Source organism: Pristiophorus japonicus, chromosome 10 (genome assembly GCF_044704955.1).
Source record: "Pristiophorus japonicus isolate sPriJap1 chromosome 10, sPriJap1.hap1, whole genome shotgun sequence".
Classification (NCBI taxonomy): Eukaryota; Metazoa; Chordata; class Chondrichthyes; family Pristiophoridae; genus Pristiophorus; species Pristiophorus japonicus.
The window spans coordinates 4,674,868-4,696,782 of record NC_091986.1 but is presented as its reverse complement, the minus strand read 5'-3'; the positions used below and the strand labels follow the sequence as shown (position 1 = coordinate 4,696,782).

The window sequence follows — 21,915 nt, the reverse complement described above, 5'->3', positions numbered from 1 at the left end:
TCTAGCGAAAAGGAGGAACTGAAGGAAATCTTTATTAGTCAGGAAATTGTGTTGGGGAAATTGGTGGGATTGGAGGCCGATAAATCCCCAGGGCCTGATAGGCTGCATCCCAGAGTACTTAAGGAAGTGGCCCAAGAAATAGTATATGCATTGGTGATCATTTTCCAACAGTCTATCGCCTCTGGATCAGTTCCTATGGACTGGAGGGTAGCTAATGTAACACCACTTTTTAAAAAAGGAGGGAGAGAGAAAACGGGTAATTATAGACCGGTTAGCCTGACATCAGTAGTGGGGAAAATGTTGGAATCAATTATTAAAGATGTAATAGCAGCGCATTTGGAAAGCAGTGACAGGATCAGTCCAAGTCAGCATGGATTTATGAAAGGGAAATCATGCTTGACAAATCTTCTCGAATTTTTTGAGGATGTAACGAGTAGAGTGGACAAGGGAGATCCAGTGGATGTGGTGTATTTGGACTTTCAAAAGGCTTTTTGACAAGGTCCCACACAAGAGATTGGTGTGCAAAATTAAAGCACATGGTATTGGGGGTAATGTATTGACGTGGACAGAGAACTGGTTGGCAGACAGGAAGCAGAGAGTAGGGATAAACGGGTCCTTTTCAGAATGGCAGGCAGTGACTAGTGGGGTGCCGCAGGGCTCAGTGCTGGGACGAATTGCTGAACCCCTCTACCAGGTAATAAAATGTGATGGATCTTTAGGACATCACAAAGAAGCACACACACACACACACAAGATGGTTCTTAACACACAAACTGTCATCAGAGAGTTGTTGAGTTCAGTTCATTGGATATATTCAAGAGGGAGTCAGATATGGTCCTTACGGCTAAAGGGATCAAGGGGTATGGAGAGAAAGCAGGAAAGGGGTACTGAGGTGAATGATCAGCCATGATAATATTGAATTGTGGTGCAGGCTCGAAGGGCCGACTGGCCTACTCCTGCACCTATTTTCTATGTTTCTATGTGAATCGCCACATGATCCTTTATTATTTACATCAGTAGTTGCAGTACATCAGTAGTCCATTAGGGGGAGCTCTATTGCACACATAACCAGTCCCACTTGATTGTTTCTGTAAGAATTCTGTTGTCACCTGTCGGCAACAGCATTTTAGCAGTCAACGGACTGGGCATTTCTGCACTGAGTTAGCATTTGCATGTACAGCCAGTCTATCTGATTCTCGAGCTGTTGTGTATCGAATCGGCCTGGGCGTTTTCTGCTCAGATTTGTAATCCTGCAGGTACAGAAATAAAATATTGACCGCAGAAGTGCTCCATTATTTTTTATCAAAGGTCTCAAAATAGATTTGTAAAACAGCAAGCTTGCAGCACAGATAAAATTTAAGAAAAGTTGCAAATAATACCAATGTGCTGTTGTGCTAAAGTACTCTCTAGTCACATGCTCCTTGAGTATGAATTGTGGGCAACAGATGGTTTTAGTCATTACATTTCTAAAGCATTGTAAATATATGGTCTAAAGTAACTACAAATTCGTTTTTTAAATTAAATCGGCCGAGAGCACTGCCTCTGCCATGTGTTTACAGTTATTTTGTATAAATTCCAATAAACCATCTTGAACTGAAAGAAATCTAGTTATAAGAACAAAGCAATATTTTGAAGAGACCTTCACTTTTGTTTTATGGTGTCTCAACTACTTCAGTCACTAATATTTAATGATAGGAATCACTTTTCATTGTTGAATTACATCTCAATGTAGTGGATTGCAAGTCAGTCACCTTTATTGTCTTTGCAGGTAAATCGTGCATGTGGGCATCCTGTTAGAAAGCCAGCGCAATCTTTGGATTACCAACCCGATCTTTACAGCGATAAACATGGGCTTAAAATTACTCACAAAGAAAATGAGGAGACATTATACAGCAGGAGAAAGTAAGACATATTTATACCTGTTAGCTTTTTGTACAGGGAACAGGTGAACGTTATTGATATGTTTAAATAAACATGATTACAATATTTAAGATCACTTTTTTTAACAGGCACAGGATGGCAAAAAGTGTGAGAACATAACAACATAAGAAATAGGAGCAGGATTCTGCCATTTGGCCCCTCGAGCCTGCTCTGCCATTCAATAATATCATGTCTGATCTGATCTTGGCCTCAGCTCCACTTCCCTGCCCACTCCCCATAACTCTCTGCTCCCTTATCGCTCAAAAATCTGTCTATCTCCGCCTTAAATATATTCAATGACCCAGCCTCCACAGCTCTCTGAGGCAGAGAATTCCACAAATTTACAACCCTCTGAGAGAAGAAATTCCTCCTCATCTCAGTTTTAAATGGGCGGGCCCTAATTCTGAGACTATGTCCCTTAGTTTTAGTTTCCCCTATGAGTGGAAATATTCTCTCTGCATCCACTTTATCGAGCCCCCTCATTATCTTATAAGTTTCAATAAGATCACCTTTCATTCTTCTGAACAATGAGTATAGGCCCAACCTACTCAACCTATCCTCATAAGTCAACCCCCTCATCTCCAGAATCAACCGAGTGAACCTTCTCTGAACAGCCTCCAATGCAAGTATATCCTTCCTTAAATACGGAGACCATGTGTTCATGGGTAGGCACATGTAATTTTGTTGGGAGAAAAATGTTGATGTTCTGCAGCAAAACGTATGTTTTATTTTTATAGTTTGTAAGCATTGTTTGCTTGCTGCTTCTTTTTCGTGCAACATCATCTCTGACATTAAATGTAAGCAAAAACAGTGAGTAGTTCTCAAAACTAATAAAAATTGGTCAAATGCTCCTCCGACTGAGGTTTCTGAAGTCTGGGGAAGAGTGTCTCCTTCTCCGTTAGTTTCCATCTCTCTCTCCTTCCTCCCTACAGTGTGACTTTGTCCTCTTCCCTTTTGTTATCGCTGTCTGCTCGTTTTGAGTTCCCATCCCTTCTGATCCATGGAATCTTTTTTCGAGTGCACACTCCTTTCTTGATTTTCCCACTAGAGCGCTCTATCTCTGTTTCTCTCTCTCTCTTCCCCTTTTCCTGGCTTGTGCTTTTCCTTTTTGAAGAATGAGAGGTGATCTCATTGAAACATACACAAATCTTACAGGGCTTGACAGGGTAGATGCAGGGAGGATGTTTCCCCCGGGCTGGGGAGTCTAGAACCAGGGGTCACAGTCTCAGGATAAGGGGTCGGCCATTTAGTACTGAGATGAGGAGAAATTTCTTCACTGAGGGTGGTGAATGTTTGGAATTCTCTACCCAGAGGGCTGTGGAGGCTCAGTCTTTGAGTATATTCAACACAGAGATCACTAGATTTTTGGATATTAAGGGATATGGGGATAGTGCAGGAAAGTGGAGTTGAGGTAGAAGATCAGCCATGATCCCATTGAATGGCAGAGCAGACTCGAGGGGCCGAATGGCTCACTCCAGCTCCTAATTCGTAAGTTCTTATATTCTTTCAAGCTTTTTCTTTTTCTTTTTCTCTCCCCATTCTTGGTTCATGCACTGTATCACCTTTTCTGGTTCACGGAATAGTATCTGCTTTTGAGTTACACATTCCCATCATTAGATTTTCTCGCTCCTTCTGCTTCACACACTTTTTTTTCTCCTTTCTCCTTCCCCCTTTTAGTGTTTGCTCTAGTCCCCCTGCCCACCCCTCTCCCATATGTCTCACGCCCTTTATTGGTTCTCTCTCTCCATTTGTGTCCACCTTGGCTATTCTTTAAATCTTTTCCTATTTAGCTCTGTGTACAGATACGTGGCTGGAGTACAATGAGTCATTGAAGGATGTGCAAATGGCCTGGGCTGTGGGGAAGGGATTTGTCCTGTCTGACACAGACTTTTCCCATTTGAAAAGGACCCAAACGGCTTAACGATTCGTATCTGTCCTTGTCTCCAAGGATTTGCTCGATTCACCTTTGGAGAGATTGAGGAAGTACAAGTGTGAAAGACACACACATCTGGTTCAGGTCACAAGAGGGTACTGTTGTCACACCACGGGCTATGCAATTGTGCAAATCGATATAGGGCAGTGTGAGTCAACTCCCATCAGAGTGAGAGGCTCAGAATGATTGCCACCACCTGCTGCAGAAACAAATTCACAATACTCACCATATTCAAATTTGATTTTTAATTTTGCAAACTTGCAAACAAAAAATAGGCATTCAAAACAAGATGCCCACCAAAGGTATTAGTTCTACTGCAATGGGTTTGGATAAATATCAGTCGGATTTCCCCATGCTGACCACAATAGCATCAGAAAGGAAAAACACAGTGCACAAAGGATTGGAAGAGACAGAAAGCACTCGGCTAAGAAATACAGGTTGAGCGTCCGAAATCCGGAAACCTCGGGGCTGAGGCTGTTCCGGATTCCGGGTATTTCCGGATTTTGGAACGCCTTTGCCTGGGGCGAGGTAACTGGGGTCGTGCAGCCGAGGTAAGGGGGCGAGGTCGGGCTGCCGAGGGCCGGGGCGAGTTTGGGGCGAAGTCGGGCTGGGGCGAGGTCGGATTTCGGAACATTTTCCGGTTCCCGGACGACCCCGCCACGGATCGGCCCGGTGTTCGGATTCTGGAATGTTCCAAATTTTGGGGCTCCGTCTTTCGGACGCTCAACGCTATTAGCTGGGGTCACACTAAGAGAGAATACAAGGTCTAAAATAGGTTACAGTGCATGTGTGTGAATGCAAAGTGTTTTTTAAATAGGGTTGGTGAGTTGTAGGCTCAAATAGACACACGAGGCTGGATTTTCGGGTGTTTGGGCAGATGAAGTTTAATGCAGAGAAATGCGAAGTGGTTCATTTTGGTAGGAAGAATGAGGGGTGGCAAAGTGGAGGGCACCAGCCCAGGCTGGCAGTGGCCCACAGTATTTTTGTGTGTTCAGGAAGAGCACTCCTTATTATTAAAACGTTTGCTAGACTTTTTGTGGGCAATCTAAAGATGTCCCATTAATGACGGTTGGTTAAGAATATAAGAAATAGGAGCAGGAGTAGGCAACACGGCCCCTCGAGCCTGCTCCGCCATTCAATAAGATCATGGCTGATCTGATCATGGACTCAGCTCCACTTCCCTGCTCCCTCCCCATAACCCTTTACTCCCTTATTGTTCAAAAGTCTGTCCGTCTCCGTCTTAAATATATTCAATGACCCAGCCTCCACAGCTCTCTGGGGCAGAGAATTCCAAAGATTGACGACCCTCTGAGAGAAGAAATTCCTCCTCATCTCCATTTTAAATGGCGGCCCCTTATTCTAAAACGACGCCCCCTAGTTCTCGATTCCCCCACGAGGGGAAACATCCTCTCTGCATCTACCCTGTCACGCCCCTCAGAATATTATATGTTCCAATAAGATCACCTCTCATTTTCCTAAACTCCGATGAGTATCGGCCCCACCTGTTCAACCTTTCTTCATAGAGAATAAAGTTATTTTGTCCTTGTTTGCTGGCAGATTTCATTAAGAACAGAACTGATTTTTCTACTTTTAAAAAAAAATATATATATTTATGCGATTTTATTGTTTTTGATAAAGAATAATATGCAAAGTTTCTAATTACATGGAATTAATTTTGCACATAATTTGAATGCCCTTGATCACCTGTGCTGCTTCATGTGGCGAATCGAGGCCAAATGTAATCATCAGGTCAAGCGGGGTTAGAGGGCGAAGGTAATTGGATCAAGGCTTGTGGAGGGAAGAAGAGGTCAAAGGGGAAAGGTTAAATAGGGTGGGGAGGGGAAGATAGGGGTTGGAAGCAGGAAAGAGCATGATGTGAGGAGGGAAAGATGGGAGAAGAGATGGGGTAGGGAGAAAAGAGAGAGAAGGAGGATGGAAAAGAGAGGATGGGGGAGGGAAAGAGAGATGACAATGAGGTCAAGCAGGGGCAGGACAGACCGGCCAGGGTTGGGAGCTGAGCAGCTGACAAGAGATAGCAGCTGGTATTGGCCAGTCGGGTAGGGGGGAGCGGGAGGGGGCGGGGTCCGGTGGGGGTAGGATCAGCAGAGGCTGACGTTGGATGAATGGAGACTAGTAAGGCCAGGCATGAGCGACTGGCAAGAAGATGCTGCAGTGGCAGATTGGGGTGGACTAGAGCATTTGTCCACAATAGGTTAGGGGCTCGATCAGTATTTGGTGGGGAAAGAACTTGACAGAATGTAAAACCAGAACAGTTTCAATGTTTGACCAGCATTTCAAATGTAAATCCCCCTGAGATATCTTTCGGCTTTTGACAAGGTCCCACACAAGAGATTAATGTGCAAAGTTAAAGCACATGGGATTGGGGGTAGTGTGCTGACATGGATTGAGAACTGGTTGTCGGACAGGAAGCAAAGAGTAGGAGTAAATGGGTACTTTTCAGAATGGCAGGGAGTGACTAGTGGGGTACCGCAAGGTTCTGTGCTGGGGCCCCAGCTGTTTACATTGTACATTAATGATTTAGACGAGGGGATTAAATGTGGTATCTCCAAATTTGCGGATGACACTAAGTTGGGTGGCAGTGTGAGCTGCGAGGAGGATGCTATGAGGCTGCAGAGTGACTTGGATAGGTTCGGTGACTGGGCAAATGCATGGCAGATGAAGTATAATGTGGATAAATGTGAGGTTATCCACTTTGGTGGTAAAAACAGAGAGACAGACTATTATCTGAATGGTGACAGATTAGGAAAAGGGGAGGTGCAACGAGACCTGGGTGTCATGGTACATCAGTCATTGAAGGTTGGCATGCAGGTACAGCAGGCGGTTAAGAAAGCAAATGGCATGTTGGCCTTCATAGCGAGGGGATTTGAGTACAGGGACAGGGAGGTGTTACTTACAGTTGTACAGGGCCTTGGTGAGGCCACACCTGGAGTATTGTGTACAGTTTTGGTCTCCTAACATTCTTGCTATTGAGGGAGTGCAGCGAAGGTTCACCAGACTGATTCCCGGGATGGCAGGACTGACATATCAAGAAAGACTGGATCAACTTGTATTCACTGGAGTTCAGAAGAATGAGAGGGGACCTCATAGAAATGTTTAAAATTCTGATGGATTTCGAGAGGTTAGATGCAGGAAGAATGTTCCTAACTTTGGGGAAGTCCAGAACCAGGGGTCACAGTCTAAGGATAAGGGGTAAGCCATTTAGGACCAAGGTGAGGAGAAACTTCTTCACCCAGAGAGTGGTGAACCTGTGGAATTCTCTACCACAGAAAGTTGTTGAGGCTAATTTACTAAATATATTCAAAAAGGAGTTCGATGTAGTCCTTACTACTAGGGGGATCAAGGGGTATGGCGAGAAAGCAGGAATGGGGTACTGAAGTTGCATGTTCAGCCATGAACTCATTGAATGGTGGTGCAGGCTCAAAGGGCCGAATGGCCTACTCCTGCACCTATTTTCTATGCTTCTATGTTTCTATCCTGAAGCTAGAGAGGACCCTGGAGCCATGACCTTGGAACTCCCCAGAGCTGGCTCTTGGGCCTTGGGGGAGTGGGAGGGAGATTACCCGAGGGCTGGAAAGTTAAAAGATTAATTTATTTAATATCTTCTTTCAAAAAAGATTTAGAGTGGAGCAGGAAAAACATATTAAGCTTTTACCTGACTATTTAAAAGAATCAATCTCCTGCAGGGTGATCTCCTGGACTAGTTTCGATCGCCTGGATGGGTCGGAGAGGAATTTTCCTAGATTTCTTTCTCCCTAAATTGGCCTGGGTTTTTAATCTGGTTTTTGCCTCTCCCAGGAGATCACATGGCTCCGGTTGGGGTGGAGTGTCGAATGTTTCAGTATAAGGGGTGTCGCAGTTGTGTGAGGCGGACTGGTTGGGCTGGGTGCTCTTTACCTTTCCGTCATTGTTCATAGGTTTCTATGTAACCTTTAGGGCTGCTGACCGAGGGCCGTGTGTTCAGCCTTGAAGCTTGCTTTTAGCCACTAAAACCTGAAAATAATTATTTGCGACAATTAGCATATGAATGTTGGTGTGCTCTCCCATTTAAAATAAATGGGTTAATGCCTGCGTTAAGAACATAAGAAATAGGAGCAGGAGTCGGCCATTTGGCCCCTCGAGCCTGCTCCGCCATTTAATAAGATCGTGGCTGATCTGATGAAGTAAAATGTTGAGTGAGTAGGACAGCCAAAGGCTTCCCAAAAATGGTGATAGAGAATTCAAACAGGCTCATTTAGACAGACTGTGAAAATTCACAGACCCCCAAGTCAAGGCTGCTACATGCAGTTTGGCATGTTGCATTAACTCATCAATCAACTTGACATTTTCGGACCTTGGGTAGCGAGCCGATAAAACGTTAAAAGACTTTCAATTGAGCCAATAAGGTCAAAGAAGGCGAGTTATTTTCTGTAAATTGATCCAGGTCTAAAACACAGCCATTTTGACCATGTGTCTCAGTAAGACAAAGAAACTGGCAATCAGCCAGCAGTTCGTTGCTCTCTGCCAAGATTAAAAAGTTAAAACTACCATCGGAGTTCGTATTTCATTGGAAATTAAGAGCTCTAACAATTTTGGCGCTGCGAACAGGATCGCTGAGGAAAGAAACTGAATTTTGGACATCGGACCTACATATTGAGGTAAGGACTCCTCTTTTTAAAAAAAGTCCTCGGTCAAAAGTCTAAATTCGCCTCTCCTTCTACGCAATTCCGAAAGCCTCCGGTTTGCGAACCCTCCGGTTGGTAGTCGGCTCGAGGTCCCATAGACGTCTAAACTTCGGCGGTGTGTTAATTAATCACCGACCTATTGATCGGCTGGAAAGCCTACGACTCGAGACCCCAGTAAAGAACTCAGTAAAGAAATGGCGGCAGGAGATAAGGGCAAAGAATTGCCTACAACTATTAAAGGTGGGCAGGCACCACCTGAAGTTTCGCTAGATTTAATTCTCGAACAGTTGAAAGAATACATAGAGCAACAATTCAACTTATCTAAAACCTGTATTAAGATCGAACAGAAGTACGGAACCTCCAAAGGACAATGGTCCTTGGACGAGATTAAAAGGGTCTGGGGAAAAATGACCCGTATGAAAAATAAAGAGCGAACTAGATGGTCCCTAGCCGTTATGGGCCAGATTCGAAAGTGGAATGAAATTATAATGCGTTCCCAACATGACCGAGAACTGACCAGTACAAAGGATCAATTGCAAGCAGTTTGTGCACAGCTGCGACAGAAAAAGCTTGAACTTGAAAAGCTGGAAGCGGAAGTTAAAGATCTTAAAGGTGAAATTAAAGAATGGAAAAAATCATTCGGTCAAGAGACAGTAATAGGAAAAGGAAAATGTATTGATCAATTCCCAGGGTACCCATGTTTGGATAAATTAAAAGTGCAAACCCGAATACACGACCGAGGAATAGATACGGTTTCTGAATCCTCCGACAATACAGTGTCGGAGGAGGATGAAGAATTAGGGGTGCGCTTTGCCCCGTTTTAAAAAAAAAAGACGAGTTGTAGTCAAATCAGAAGAGACTGCGGATGAGGGCGGAACCAAAAAAACAAAGAGAAGGGTGTATGGAGAATACTTAGTTCATGATCCGGCAGACCCAGAGAAAATTGATAAATGGTCCAAGGAATTGCCCAATCCAAAGAAAGGGGGAGTTAAACGTGGGACCAATTGGACCACTTAAGAAATATATATCAACTTCATCCCTGGGACGGAGTGCAAATTTTGACCATAATGGTGCCAAAAACACAGGGAAGAAAATTGCACGACAAGGTAGATGAAGCTTTGGGGCAGAATGAGCAAGAATTAGACACAGGATGGGAAGCGATTAAACACTGGCTGCAAGCCTTCAGTCCAGCTAAGACAGACTGGGGAAAAATTGCAGCCTGCCAACAGAAAGGAACAGAGGAGGTCCTGGAGTATGACGAGCGGTTTAGATGCACGTGGCTAGAACATTCGGGTATGAATAATACGGATGAGGAAATGGATGAACAAGTGTTTGGACCCCTGAAAGCAGCTTTCGTGGCAGGTCTAAAGCCAGACCTGTCCAAAATACTTAAGGTAGTGTTACCGGACTGGGAAGGTAGAGGAACTACCTTTGCAGCATTGGTGGATCGATGTAACCAATTAGATCGGGATATGGGAGCTAAAGTCCAAGCTGTGCAGGCTATGGGATGGAAATCCCAGGATTCCGATAAACAGTTGTTAGGAAAATTACCCAGAAAATTTCATTATTGTGGGAAAGAAGGTCACTGGGCCAAGACGTGCAGGGCCAAACAGAAAGGTCGTGGCTGAGGAAGAGGACGCAGCCAGGGATACAATTCAGCCAACAAACCAGGCTTGTCACAAGATAACGACCTCACAGAGCATTTAAGCGACTGACAATACAACAACAGAAGGAGTTACTTGGGATAGCAAAAAACGATTAGAGCCCACCCTGGCCCCCCTCCTCGCACTAATACAACAAAGGGGAGATGGGCTATATATAACTGTGAGGGTGGGCGATAAGGATGTGGACTGTCTTTTAGACACGGGGCGGAATTAACATGCGTACCCCTACAATATGGAGACTTTTTGCCGTTGGATGGTAGGGCACGTACAGCCTATGGTGTTGGGGGCCATAAAATGGAAATTAAAAGGACAACACCAGTACTTATAGGGCTGGGTCCACATGAACTAACCACGCCGGTCTGGATAGGCCCAGTAGATCAACCCCTTTTGGGAATGGATGTTCTAATCCAAGTAGGTTCATCGTTGCATTTCGAGGATGGTCGGGTGACATGGTCAATTAGAACTTTGAAGAAAGAAGAATTGAAGGAACACCCTATATGGGCTAAAGATAAGAACGATTGTGGCCTACTCCAGATGGAGCCTGCGTCATTTACCGGGACCAAGTCTCCATGCACTAAACAGTATCCCATCAGTCCAACTGCCATCGCGGGAATCTTACCGGTTATTCAGCAATTGGAGAAACAAGGGGTGCTTATTAAAATGCATAGCTCCTCCAATAGCCCTGTGTGGCCAGTACAGAAATCTAATGAGACTTGGCGTTTGACTGTCGATTATAGGAAAGCTAACCAGTGTATTGATCAAAAAGCTCCTTTGGTCGCAGATCCCTCCACCATTTTTAATGACCTCAAACCGGAACATAAATATTTCTCGGTTATAGATATGGCCAACGGATTTTGGTCGGTGCCTCTGGCACCGGAGGTTCGACAGTGGTTTGCTTTCACGGTCCAAGGACAACAGTATACTTGGACCCGGTTACCGCAGGGTTTCCACAACAGCCCTACGGTATTCCACATGGCTTTACAAAGCCATTTGCGAGAATTACCTCCCGTGTCATCCACAGTCATCCAATATGTAGACGATATCCTGCTAGCTTCAAACACGGAAGACCAGCATGAACAAGATTTACGAGCTTTGCTGGACCACCTTCGGCTGAAAGGACATAAAGCCAGCATCGACAAAGCACAAATATCCCAAGAAGAGGTTGTATACCTGGGACAAAAGATTTCACAAGGAAAGAGAGAACTTACCCAGGATAGAACTGCAGCCATTCGGGCTGCTGAAAAACCCACCACTATTCAGGAACTAAGGTCTTTTTTGGGATTGTGTAACTTTAACAGAAATTGGATTGACTCCTTCGCACAGCTTGCTCAGCCACTGAATGATATTTTAAAGGGGAAACGTGCCTCTAAAGAAGCCATCACCCTCACTAAAGAACAGCAAGAGGCCTTCCTGAGTTTGAAAAAGGTTTTGTGTTCAGCACCGGCTCTGGGAATCCCGACAGTGGTAAGCCATTTACCCTGTTTGTTCATGAGAAAGAAGGATATATGACAGCTATACTGACACAAGAACATGGGGATCGGCAAAGACCTATTGGCTATTATTCGGCAAAACTGGATGCGGTAGCCCTCGGATGGGGAAGTTGCCTAAGGGCCATGGAAGCTACATGTCGAGTGGTAATGATCACTGCGGGTCTAGTCCTCGACCAAAACCTGATTATCAAGTGTCCCCACACCGTACACGCTTTGCTGTCTATGAATAGAATGTCTCAGGTGACGGCAGCAAAATGGACCCACTGGACAGCAGTTTTGGAAGCTCCTAATCTCCATATCGTCCGGGCCAGCCCGATTAATCCCGCAACTATGCTCCCGATGTCAGAATCGAGGGAACAAGAGGGGGGAGAATGTGAAGAGCATAACTGCGTGGAGATTTTAAAAGAAACAGAAGAAGCAGCCTTAGCAGCAGAGGAGCCTCTGCACAACCCAGACCTCATCCTGTTTACAGATGGTTCCTCCTTTGTTGACAATGGTACCAGAAAAGCAGGATGGGCAGTTACAACCTTATATGAGGAAGTGGAAAAAGGATGTTTACCCTCAGGAACGTCAGCACAACAGGCCGAGTTACGGGCCCTGTCAGAAGCATGTCGAATAGCAGAAGGACAGACAGCTAATGTCTACACAGATTCGTGTTACGCTTTTGGAGTCGTTCACGACTTTGGTATGTTATGGTGGAAAAGAGGATTCCTCACTGCTGCTGGTACACCTATCCGAAATGGAAAAGAAGTCCGAGACTTACTGGAGGGCATACAATTACCTCAGGAAGTGTCCATCCTGAAGTGTAAGGCCCATACCAAGGAAAATACCACAGAAGCACAGGGAAATGCCCGAGCCGACCAGGCAGCTAAAGATGCCGCCTCACAGGGCGTTCCTCCAGAAGAACCAACACAGATGTGCAGATTGAAAGCACTCAGGACTCTGACACGAGACCTTCAAACAATGCAAGGCGAGTGCTCCCGAGAGGAAAAATGGACATGGATCGAGGCAGGAATTAAGCTATGTGAAGATGGTGTCTGGAGACAAAGAGTTACCGACAAGCCAGTCGCGCCACAAGCGCTTATGCCTTTTTTAGCCCAACAGATCCACTCGTGGGGACACTTGGCCTTACAACAGATGACGGCACGGTTCCAGGAAAGCTGGTGGGGTCGGGGATTTAAAAAACATGCCCAGCTGGTAACAGACCGCTGTGTGGTCTGCCAGAAAAATAATTCTGGACCCATCACGGTAATGCCCCAACTGAGACCCCCTGCCCCTGTCGGACCATTCCAGCATCTGCAGGTTGATTGTATATCTCTTCCTTCATGCCAAGGATACACTAACATTCTTGTCATGGTCGACAGATTCTCTAGATGGGTAGAAGCTGTCCCAACTAAAAGAGCCACAGCCAATCACATTGCAAAGGTCTTGTGTAAGGATTACATTCCCCGATGGGGAGTCACGAGTAGCATTGACTCAGATCAGGGAACACACTTCACAGGTGCTGTCTGCCAAGAAGTCTGTAGGTTACTGAACATTACGTGGGATTTACACTGTCCTTATCATCCACAATCATCAGGACAAGCAGAGCGAATGAATCGAACTCTGAAACAACAGCTTGCCAAATATCACCAAGAAGGAACACCATGGCCCCAGGCACTACCAATAGTGCTATGTAGCATTAGGGCAACCCCGAACAGAACGACAGGTCTAAGCCCATTTGAAATTATAACAGGAAGACCCATGTCGCTGTCAGGAACTATTGATTTACGGAAAGCTGATGTTCACTTAATGAGTGACACTTTGTTATCATACTGTCAGAACTTAACCAATGCTATTAGTTCTGTTTCCCGACAGTTATCGGCAGCTTGGGGTAATCCACCCGAAGGAGGACACGACATCATCCCGGGAGTCTGGGTGTATGTGAAAAAGTTGCATAAAGAACCTTTGGGTGCCAAGTGGGAGGGACCTTATCAAGTGTTATTGACCACCCAGGCAGCTGTTAAAGTTCAAGGAAAGAAAGCCTGGATCCACGCTTCACACGTTAAACGAGCACCCGTAACTGAAGCTGAAATCTAATAAGGACAATTACTTTTCGCGAAAATGTATAAATTTACTGTAGTATTGATTGTAGGTATTCTCGGCATAGGCCTACTTCTTACCAGCCGACCCTCTGCACCAAAGGGAAATAGTAGGGTAGCAAGGAAATTGCATGTAAATACCTTTTACTTTTATATTGTTTGTTTATGTTGATTAAATGATGTTGCGACCAGGCGGCTGTAGCTGCTGTCCCACAGGTGAGACACCTTGCAGGTCCCAGCAGACCGTCTGTACGTGGCACAGGGGTATGTTATGCTTAAGGAAAGGTGGTTTACTGGTTGAATTAAGATATTGATTTGGATTAAATTGGAATAAGGTTAATTAACCTACTAAAACCAGACTTCCATTGTGGCCACGATGGAACTCGGGTTGGTGTAAATTTGTGTGGAAGCTACTAGTCCGGACATGTGGCGAAACACATCAACAAATTTTAGAAGGAAACTCTATTAACATGTATGAAATTATTTTGTCGAATGTTTAACCAGTGATACCTGATGTTTTATGATTCAGTTTATGAAAGAATCAAAGGGGGAATCATAGAGAATTCAAACAGGCTCATTTAGACAGACTGTTTCGGACCTTGGGTAGCGAGCCAATAAAACTTTCAATTGAGCCAATAAGGTCAAAGAAGGCGAGTTCTTTTCTGTAAATTGATCCAGGTATAAAATACAGCCATTTTGACCATGTGTCTCAGTAAGACAAAGAAACTGGCAATCAGCCAGCAGTTCGTTGCTCTCTGCCAAGATTAAAAAGTTAAAACTACCATCGGAGTTCGTATTTCATTGGAAATTAAGAGATCTAACAAATAGGTAATGTAAAATTATTAAGATATTTTTAAAGAAGTGAATACTGGAAGAAGGAGTGAAGCAAATTGTACTTTGTACAGCCAGGCCGTAGCGCAGAACACGGTGTTGGTGTAAGGAGCTGTCCCTTGAGACTGATGCACACACAACCCTCCTGTTGTTTCAGTGTACCTGTACCTAACTTTCTTTAGCTGATCGTGTTTGATAGCCATAATTATGCAAATCCAAGTACATTCTCAGATGTTTTGCCTGACCTACCATATAGATCAAATTCAGAGAAGCTGGCAATGTTTTCTTCCAGATTTGTGTGCATCTTTATTCTGAGTACATTAGCTCCAGTAATCTTCTTTTCTCCTAAATCATATATTTCCCTATGATTTCATATAGCAACGTAGAAACATAGAAATTTACAGCGCAGAAGGAGGCCATTTCGGCCCATTGTGTCTGTGCCGGCCGACAAAGAGCCACACGGCCCTCGGTCAGCAGCCCTAAAGGTTACATATAAACCTATGAACAATGGCGGAAAGGTAAAGAGCACCCAGCCCAACCAGTCCGCCTCACACAACTGCGACACCCCTTATACTAAAACCTTCGACACTCCACCCCAACCGGAGCCATGTGCTCTCCTGGGAGAGGCAAAAACCAGATTAAAAACCCAGGCTAATTTAGGGAGAAAAAAATCTAGGAAAATTCCTCTCTGACCCATCCAGGCGATCGAAACTAGTCCAGGAGATCCCTGAAGGAGATTGATGTATCAATATTACACACAAGTAACAGTACAGAACTACATGTGTTCAGCCTTGAAGCTTGCTTTTAGCCACTAAAACCTGCAAATAATTATTTGCGACAATTAGCATATGAATGTTGGTGCGCTCTCCCATTTAAAATAAATGGGTTAATGCCTGTGTGAAGAACATAAGAAATAGGAGCAGGAGTTGGCCATTTGGCCCCTCGAGCCTGCTCCGCCATTTAATAAGATCATGGCTGATCTGATCCTGCCCTCAGCTCCACTTCCCTGCCTGTTTCCTATAACCCTTTATTCCCTTATCGCTCAAAAATCTGTCTATCTCCGCCTTAAATATATTCAATGACCCAGCCTCCACAGCTCTCTGGGGCAGAGAATTCCACAGATTTACAACCCTCTGAGAGAAGAAATTCCTCCTCATCTCAGTTTTATTCTGAGACTATGTCCCCTAGTTTTAGTTTCTCCATGAGTTGACATATCCTCTCTGCATCCACCTTGTCGAGCCCCCTCATTATCTTATATTTTCAATAGAAGACACAGGAATGTGACCAATGTGGTAAGCGTTCATCCACTAATTACACCAATAATTATTGATCGGTTGAACCTTCACATTTCCATCTCGAAGAAATGTTTTGTTATGACACGTTTGCTAATTTGGCAAACAAATTGCATGTAATGTGGCTTGTTGTGCATTTTTCTAAATTCAATGCATTTTCTGTATGTTTCAGAGAGTTTATCAATAGTCTCCGGTTATATAGGACTTTATATGGTGGATTGGCTGACCAACTGTGTGTCAATGACTTGGCAGCTGCTGATGGACACGCTTGCTGGAATGGTGGTGATGTCGTGAAAAGGTGAGAGCTGTTCCATTTATGGACACAGAGCTGGAGGCTAATCAGTTCCCAGATCTAATAAATCAGTGCTCTGTTGTTAAACTTGTTTGATCGAGATGGTTTGTTATTCAGTATTTTATTATTTCTGGTTATAGTTAATGCTGATGGATTTACAGTGGAGGCAAGATTAAAATATTAAAAGATCAAATCTATTTTTTCAACAAGTACTATTTGAATTGAATGTTGTAATTACATTTGTGTTTGCAAATATCAGTGTGTAATTGGCAAACAGATGTGCTAGTCATTACTCCAGTATCAACCGTGAAACCTTAACTCATTTATTTGTGTAAGCCTTTCCACAGATTTTTATAAAAATCTCTTTACAATGTTATCTTTATATTATTGCTGATCTGATTTGCATCCTGAGAACCTCTGGTGGTTTCAGCATATTTTGATTAACATAATAGGGTTAACCAGTTTGGTTGGAGCCTGTCTCGATTGTCTTGTCATTTACAAAAATAAGTGAAGGGATGCACTATCCAAATTGATCTTTGCTAATTCGATAGCCACTATAATTTATTACCTCCACGCTATTTTAAAAATTGCATTTTAATTGTATACATCAGTCAGTTTTCTGTACGTATAACCAATTAATTATCTATTAAAAATGGTTCCAACGGTACTGCACCTGCAGGTGGTATAGTCTGTGTGATGGTGCGTGACTAATTGAGCATAATGGAGCCGCAGCTAATGTTATGTGACAACCCCTTACTCAATCCTCAAAAGTCCTGATGTATCTGTCAGGAAAAGGTTGTGGTCGCAGGAACTTGAGAGATGTGCAAGTGAGCAGAACAAAGTTTTGAAATAGCAAAACAACCAGAAAGCCCTTTTGTGATGCGTGTGCTTGAAACTGGAGTAAAAGAAAAGGTATCTCGCCTGTTCAAGGTTTCTCAGCCAGTTAATGTCTGTGCAGATAAGTGGATGTGAAAACGAGGGTGAAATACTTGTTGGCAGCAATAACATTTTGCAAGAAATAGCTGACTGAAATGAAACATTTTTGCTCACCAATAATTAAAAAATCTGAGAGAAATTCAAGATGGCTTCTGGACTGTCCTCTCCCGAGGGAGGTCCTTGCTGTGCACCTCTTGACCATCCAGTGCCATCCTTTGCCCTTTCTCCTCCCACTCCCCTCTCTCCCACTGTTTACAATTCCCTGGCTCTAATTCTGAAAGCATTTTAGCCCCAAGTACACGTTAACTGCTAGTTTAAAGTGCCCACTACCATCCCCTGATCTGGCTTGGTTTGTCTTAGTGAGCACTCGATCTTTTTTCAAATTCAGCTTCCGACTTCTCGGGACTTCTCTGGACACCAAGGCTATGCTTCTGCCCTGGACTACTCCGCAAGGCTCAGTGGCTGTGTCTCTGATCTGCTGCTCAGTTGCTTAAATTTTAAAGTAACGTTGCCTAACCCACAGCCAATCCCCACCAGTGCTGTTACTTGCTAAGCCCGTCACTACCCCACTGGTTTGTCAGCTTCAGTCCCCCACCGCTGCTTAGTGCCTGAGCCTGTGACTGTCATAGAATCATAGAATGGGGACAGCACAGGAGGCCATTCGGCCCATCGAGCCCGTGCCAACTCTCAGCTAGTCCCACTCCCCCGCCCTTTCCTCATAGCCCTGCAATCTTTCTTTCCTTCAGATACTTATCCAACTCCCTTTTCAAAGATAACATTGAGTCTGCCTCCATCACCCTTTTCAGCCGTGCATTCCAGATCTTGACCACTTGCTGCGTAAAAATGTTATTTTCTTACATCGCCTTTGGTTCTTTTGCCTTAAATCTGAGTCCTCTGGTCCTCGACACTTCTGCCAATGGGAACAGTTTCTCCCTATCTACTCTGTTCAGACCCCTCATGTTTTTGAACCTCTATCAAATCTCCTCTCAACCTTCTTTGCTCCAAGGAGAACAACCCCAGCTTGTCCAGTCTATCCACGTAACTGCAGTCCCTCATTCCTGGAACCTTTACTGTAAATCTTTTCTGCATCCTCTCTCAGGCCTTCACATCCTTCCTAAAGTGTGGTGCCCAGAATTGGACACAATACTCCAGTTGGGGCCGAACCAGTGGTTTATACAGGTTCATCATAACTTCCACACTTTTATACTCTATGCCTATATTTATGAAGCCCAAGATCCCATAAGCCTATTTCACCGCTTTCTCAACCTGCCCTGCCACCTTCAACGATTTGTACACATAGACCCCCAGGTCTCTCTGTTCATGCATCCCCTTTAGGATTGTACCCTTTAGTTTAAGATGTCCTCTGCTCATTCTTTCCACCAAAATGCAGCACTGCGTTAAATTTCATCTGCCACGTGTCTGCCCATTTCACCAGCTGTTTATGTCTTCCTGAAGTCTCTCAGCCTCCTCCTGATTCTGTCCTACAGATCTTACTGGTTTTTCAGCTACAGCTACAGTCTGGTTCCCAGCCAGAGATCCACTCTCCTGGGCCCCAAGTACATTTCTCCATCGCTTCCTGACCTTTCAGTGACCTTCAACGTCGCCACCGTTTTTCTGCCCCGCAACCGATTCTGCACACCTCCTGGGTCTTCCTTCCCACAGAAATACCTCCAGCAGTGCATCTTCCGATACTCTCACCTCCAAATAGCTTCTGGACTCACTCACCTTCCACACCTGTCTCCGAACCTGGATGTCAGTTTGTTGACGCTCCGTGCTAACTCACTCTACCTACCTCAACTTTATCCCATCCTGGGACCTCTGACTCTGGCCTCGCTCCGATTGTCTCCTCTCTATTCCCCGTTTACTACCAGGCTGTATGGATCCTAATCGTGCTACATACCCAGGCCTATGTAACTTGCGTTTTCCCTATGCCCATTTACGCGCGTGTTTTGGCTGTACCTCCAGAACCACGCCCATCACTTCTATTTCCATTTGTTTTCTTCCACTTTTTTTTCTTCTTTTCTCTTTACCCCTCCTGGACCCCTCTCTCCTGTCGTCGTGTCTCACTTCATTTCTCCCCTCTCGGGTATTCTGCCCTCCCAAATCCCTACCCCAGCCCTTCGGCATTCCTCGACTGTACCAGGCGTAACTCCCTCTTGGACAAGCCTGCAGCTTCCCTCTGCCTCTCTTGGCATCCTCCAAAGGGCCCATCGAGACACTGATCACCGCCTCCTTATGAGCAGCAACCCCAACTGTCCTATGTGACCTTCCTGCCCAGCGTGCCCTTTACACCAAAAGCAACTGTCTACACATTGCACCATTCAATCTGATTCTTTTTCCTCACTATCATGTAACGTATTTGCTTCATGGGCTCTTTGCTTAAGAATTCACAGCAACACCTTGCTGTTAAGAACTAGTTGGTTTATGAGCAAAGGTTTAACAATCACACTGCACATTATCAGTTCATCCACCAAGCTCACAACCACCTGCCTCATCGTGGGTCCCCCGAACCCAAATGGCTGGGGTTTTATTGAGTCTTGTGAACATCACGTGACTGGCTAAGCCACTCCCAACTCAACAGCTCCACAAACCTGTGAGCATTCTCACCGGGGTATACATTACAGCCTAGTTCCACGAAGCTGCTCTAACATTTCATAAAAACATAGAAATTAGGTGCAGGAGCAGGCCATTCAGTTTCCTCAGTTTTCTCCTGCTCCTCTTCCTCCGCAGCACCCTGAGTATCACATAGTGCCTGAAACAAATGTGACACTTATTTCATGTGTTAACTCATTATTTTTGCCTTTCTTTCTGCCTCTGCTCACTATAATATAATCCCTGCCTCTTCTATCAGACACTTTTCCCGAACATGCTTCACCATCTGATACCCAGCTTTCTCTCCGAGTGGACCCAGTACTAGATACACATCATCTATGAACCTTTCAAATACACTAAACCTCATTTGCACAGGAACCCTACATTTGAATTGTCCTCTCCTTTCTGTCAGCTTCTTTCTGAAGAAACAATCTTGCTCATCTGACACCTGTAAATATATTGCAGTACACAACCATGGCTCTAACTTTAACTTCAAACTCTCTTGTGCAGCCAAGGTTGTGATTTCAAAGTATTTACAAACTTCTCACATTCTTGGAATATCCTTTGAACATTTTTAAGTATCTGACTAAAGTTGTCTGCTGTTGCTCCTGCCAAATAAAATTGCTGTCACTACTCCCACCCAATAGTGAACCACTTCAGTTCCCTTCTGAAATCACTTCCCTACAGCTGCAGCTCAGATAGAATGATGCAGCACAGAAGGAGGCCATTCGGCCCATCGTGCCTGTGCTGGCTCTTTGAAAGGATCCAATCAGTCCCACTCCCCCCGCTCTTTCCCCATCGCCCTGTAAATCTTTCCCCTTCAAGTATCTATCCAATTTTGAAAGTTACCGTTGAATCTGATTCCTCCGCCCTTTCAGGCAGCGCATTCCAGACGCTCATCGCTTCTCCGACTTGCTACTAAATCGTTTCCGGCATAAACCACTTTCATAGCTCAGTTGATCTTTGTTCTGCTCAGTTTGTCTGCCCAAAACAGCGGAGCTTCACGAAGCACATCTGCTGCCTGTGAAGCTCATCTTCGGACTCGCCTGGAACCTTTTCTGTTCTGTATAGTCGTTCAGATACAGAGTGACTACAAAATAAAAGCAAAATACCGCGGACGAAGATGTTTTTTGAGGTGTGGTGGGCGGGGGGAGATGAAGCTCTGGCCTTTGCTGAGTACTGATTGTTCGGGGTCAGAGACGGGTAGGTCAGAATAACCACAGTTCACCAATCAAGGGCTTCGGGAGCATGTGCTCGGCTGAGGGAAATCAGTCAATTGTCCATTCATACCCTGGTACAATTTTCTCTCTCTGTGATCCCAGCTGGCAGCAGGGTCAATTGTTACAGTTGTCTCTGACCTATACTCTGTCATCATACCAACTGGTATAGACAGTATCGAAAGGGAAAAAACTGAGGGTTGAGGTGCTGCACTTTGATTGGAAGCTTGGGTCCCGATTTTAACTCCAGGTGATTTTAACTCGGGCCTGAGCTGAAATAACAGTCGGCTCTCAATGATGCCAACAGACTGCCACCTACTTATTCCATGGCACCACACAATGCTCGGATGCTGTTTTCATTCTTGCACTCTGCCAAGTATCCGGACTGTATTGCTGTCGATGGGGGAATGGTTTACGTTGACCGGATGTTTATCTCCAAGATGTAAATCAAATCTGACAGAATACCATCAGTGGGGCCCATTTGGTGATAAAATTCTAGTTTATAGCTTAATGCCCTGACGTGAATAACTGCTTAGCCTTTAATGACATCATGAGAGTGCCAAATTATTTTTATTGCTGTTTTAGTAATAGTTGTATGGTACGTGCAGAAATTGATTGAACCACAGCTTGTTTTATTGCTTGTACTTACTTGTCGCAAATGTGTTCATAACGGGCTGGATTTTCTGTTTTTCTGTTTTCGGGGCAACAATGGAGGTGTGGGGGGAGGGGGGCGGAATGGGGGGAGGCGGGAAGGTTACTGGCTGGCTGGGAATAGTTTGCGTCCTGGTACTCAAGTTTGGGCAGCTGGGCCCTGAGTCAGGGGGCGCAGCGCTAAGGGAGGCGTTGTACACCTCTCTTGGGCGCTAGGATGGGAAACTCCCGAGCTGAAGAGCCGGGCCGGGAGCGCTCCCAGAGACGCCTGGGGGAGGGGGAGGCACTTCAATACTGGCCTGGTGGAGCAGCGACGGGCTGGTACACAGAGTGA

General features: G+C 44.9%; 1 protein-coding gene across 2 annotated transcripts in view; it reads left to right on the top strand.

Annotated features, from left to right (window-relative positions):
- gpc5a (glypican 5a) overlaps positions 1–21,915 on the top strand; it is a 1,129,174-nt gene that overhangs the window by 361,174 nt on the left and 746,085 nt on the right. For both annotated transcript variants that reach the window (XM_070891692.1, XM_070891693.1), the window contains exons 4-5: positions 1,769–1,902; positions 16,066–16,191. In XM_070891692.1, coding sequence (XP_070747793.1) covers positions 1,769–1,902; positions 16,066–16,191 — 260 coding nt within the window. The remainder of the gene's footprint in view (positions 1–1,768; positions 1,903–16,065; positions 16,192–21,915) is intronic.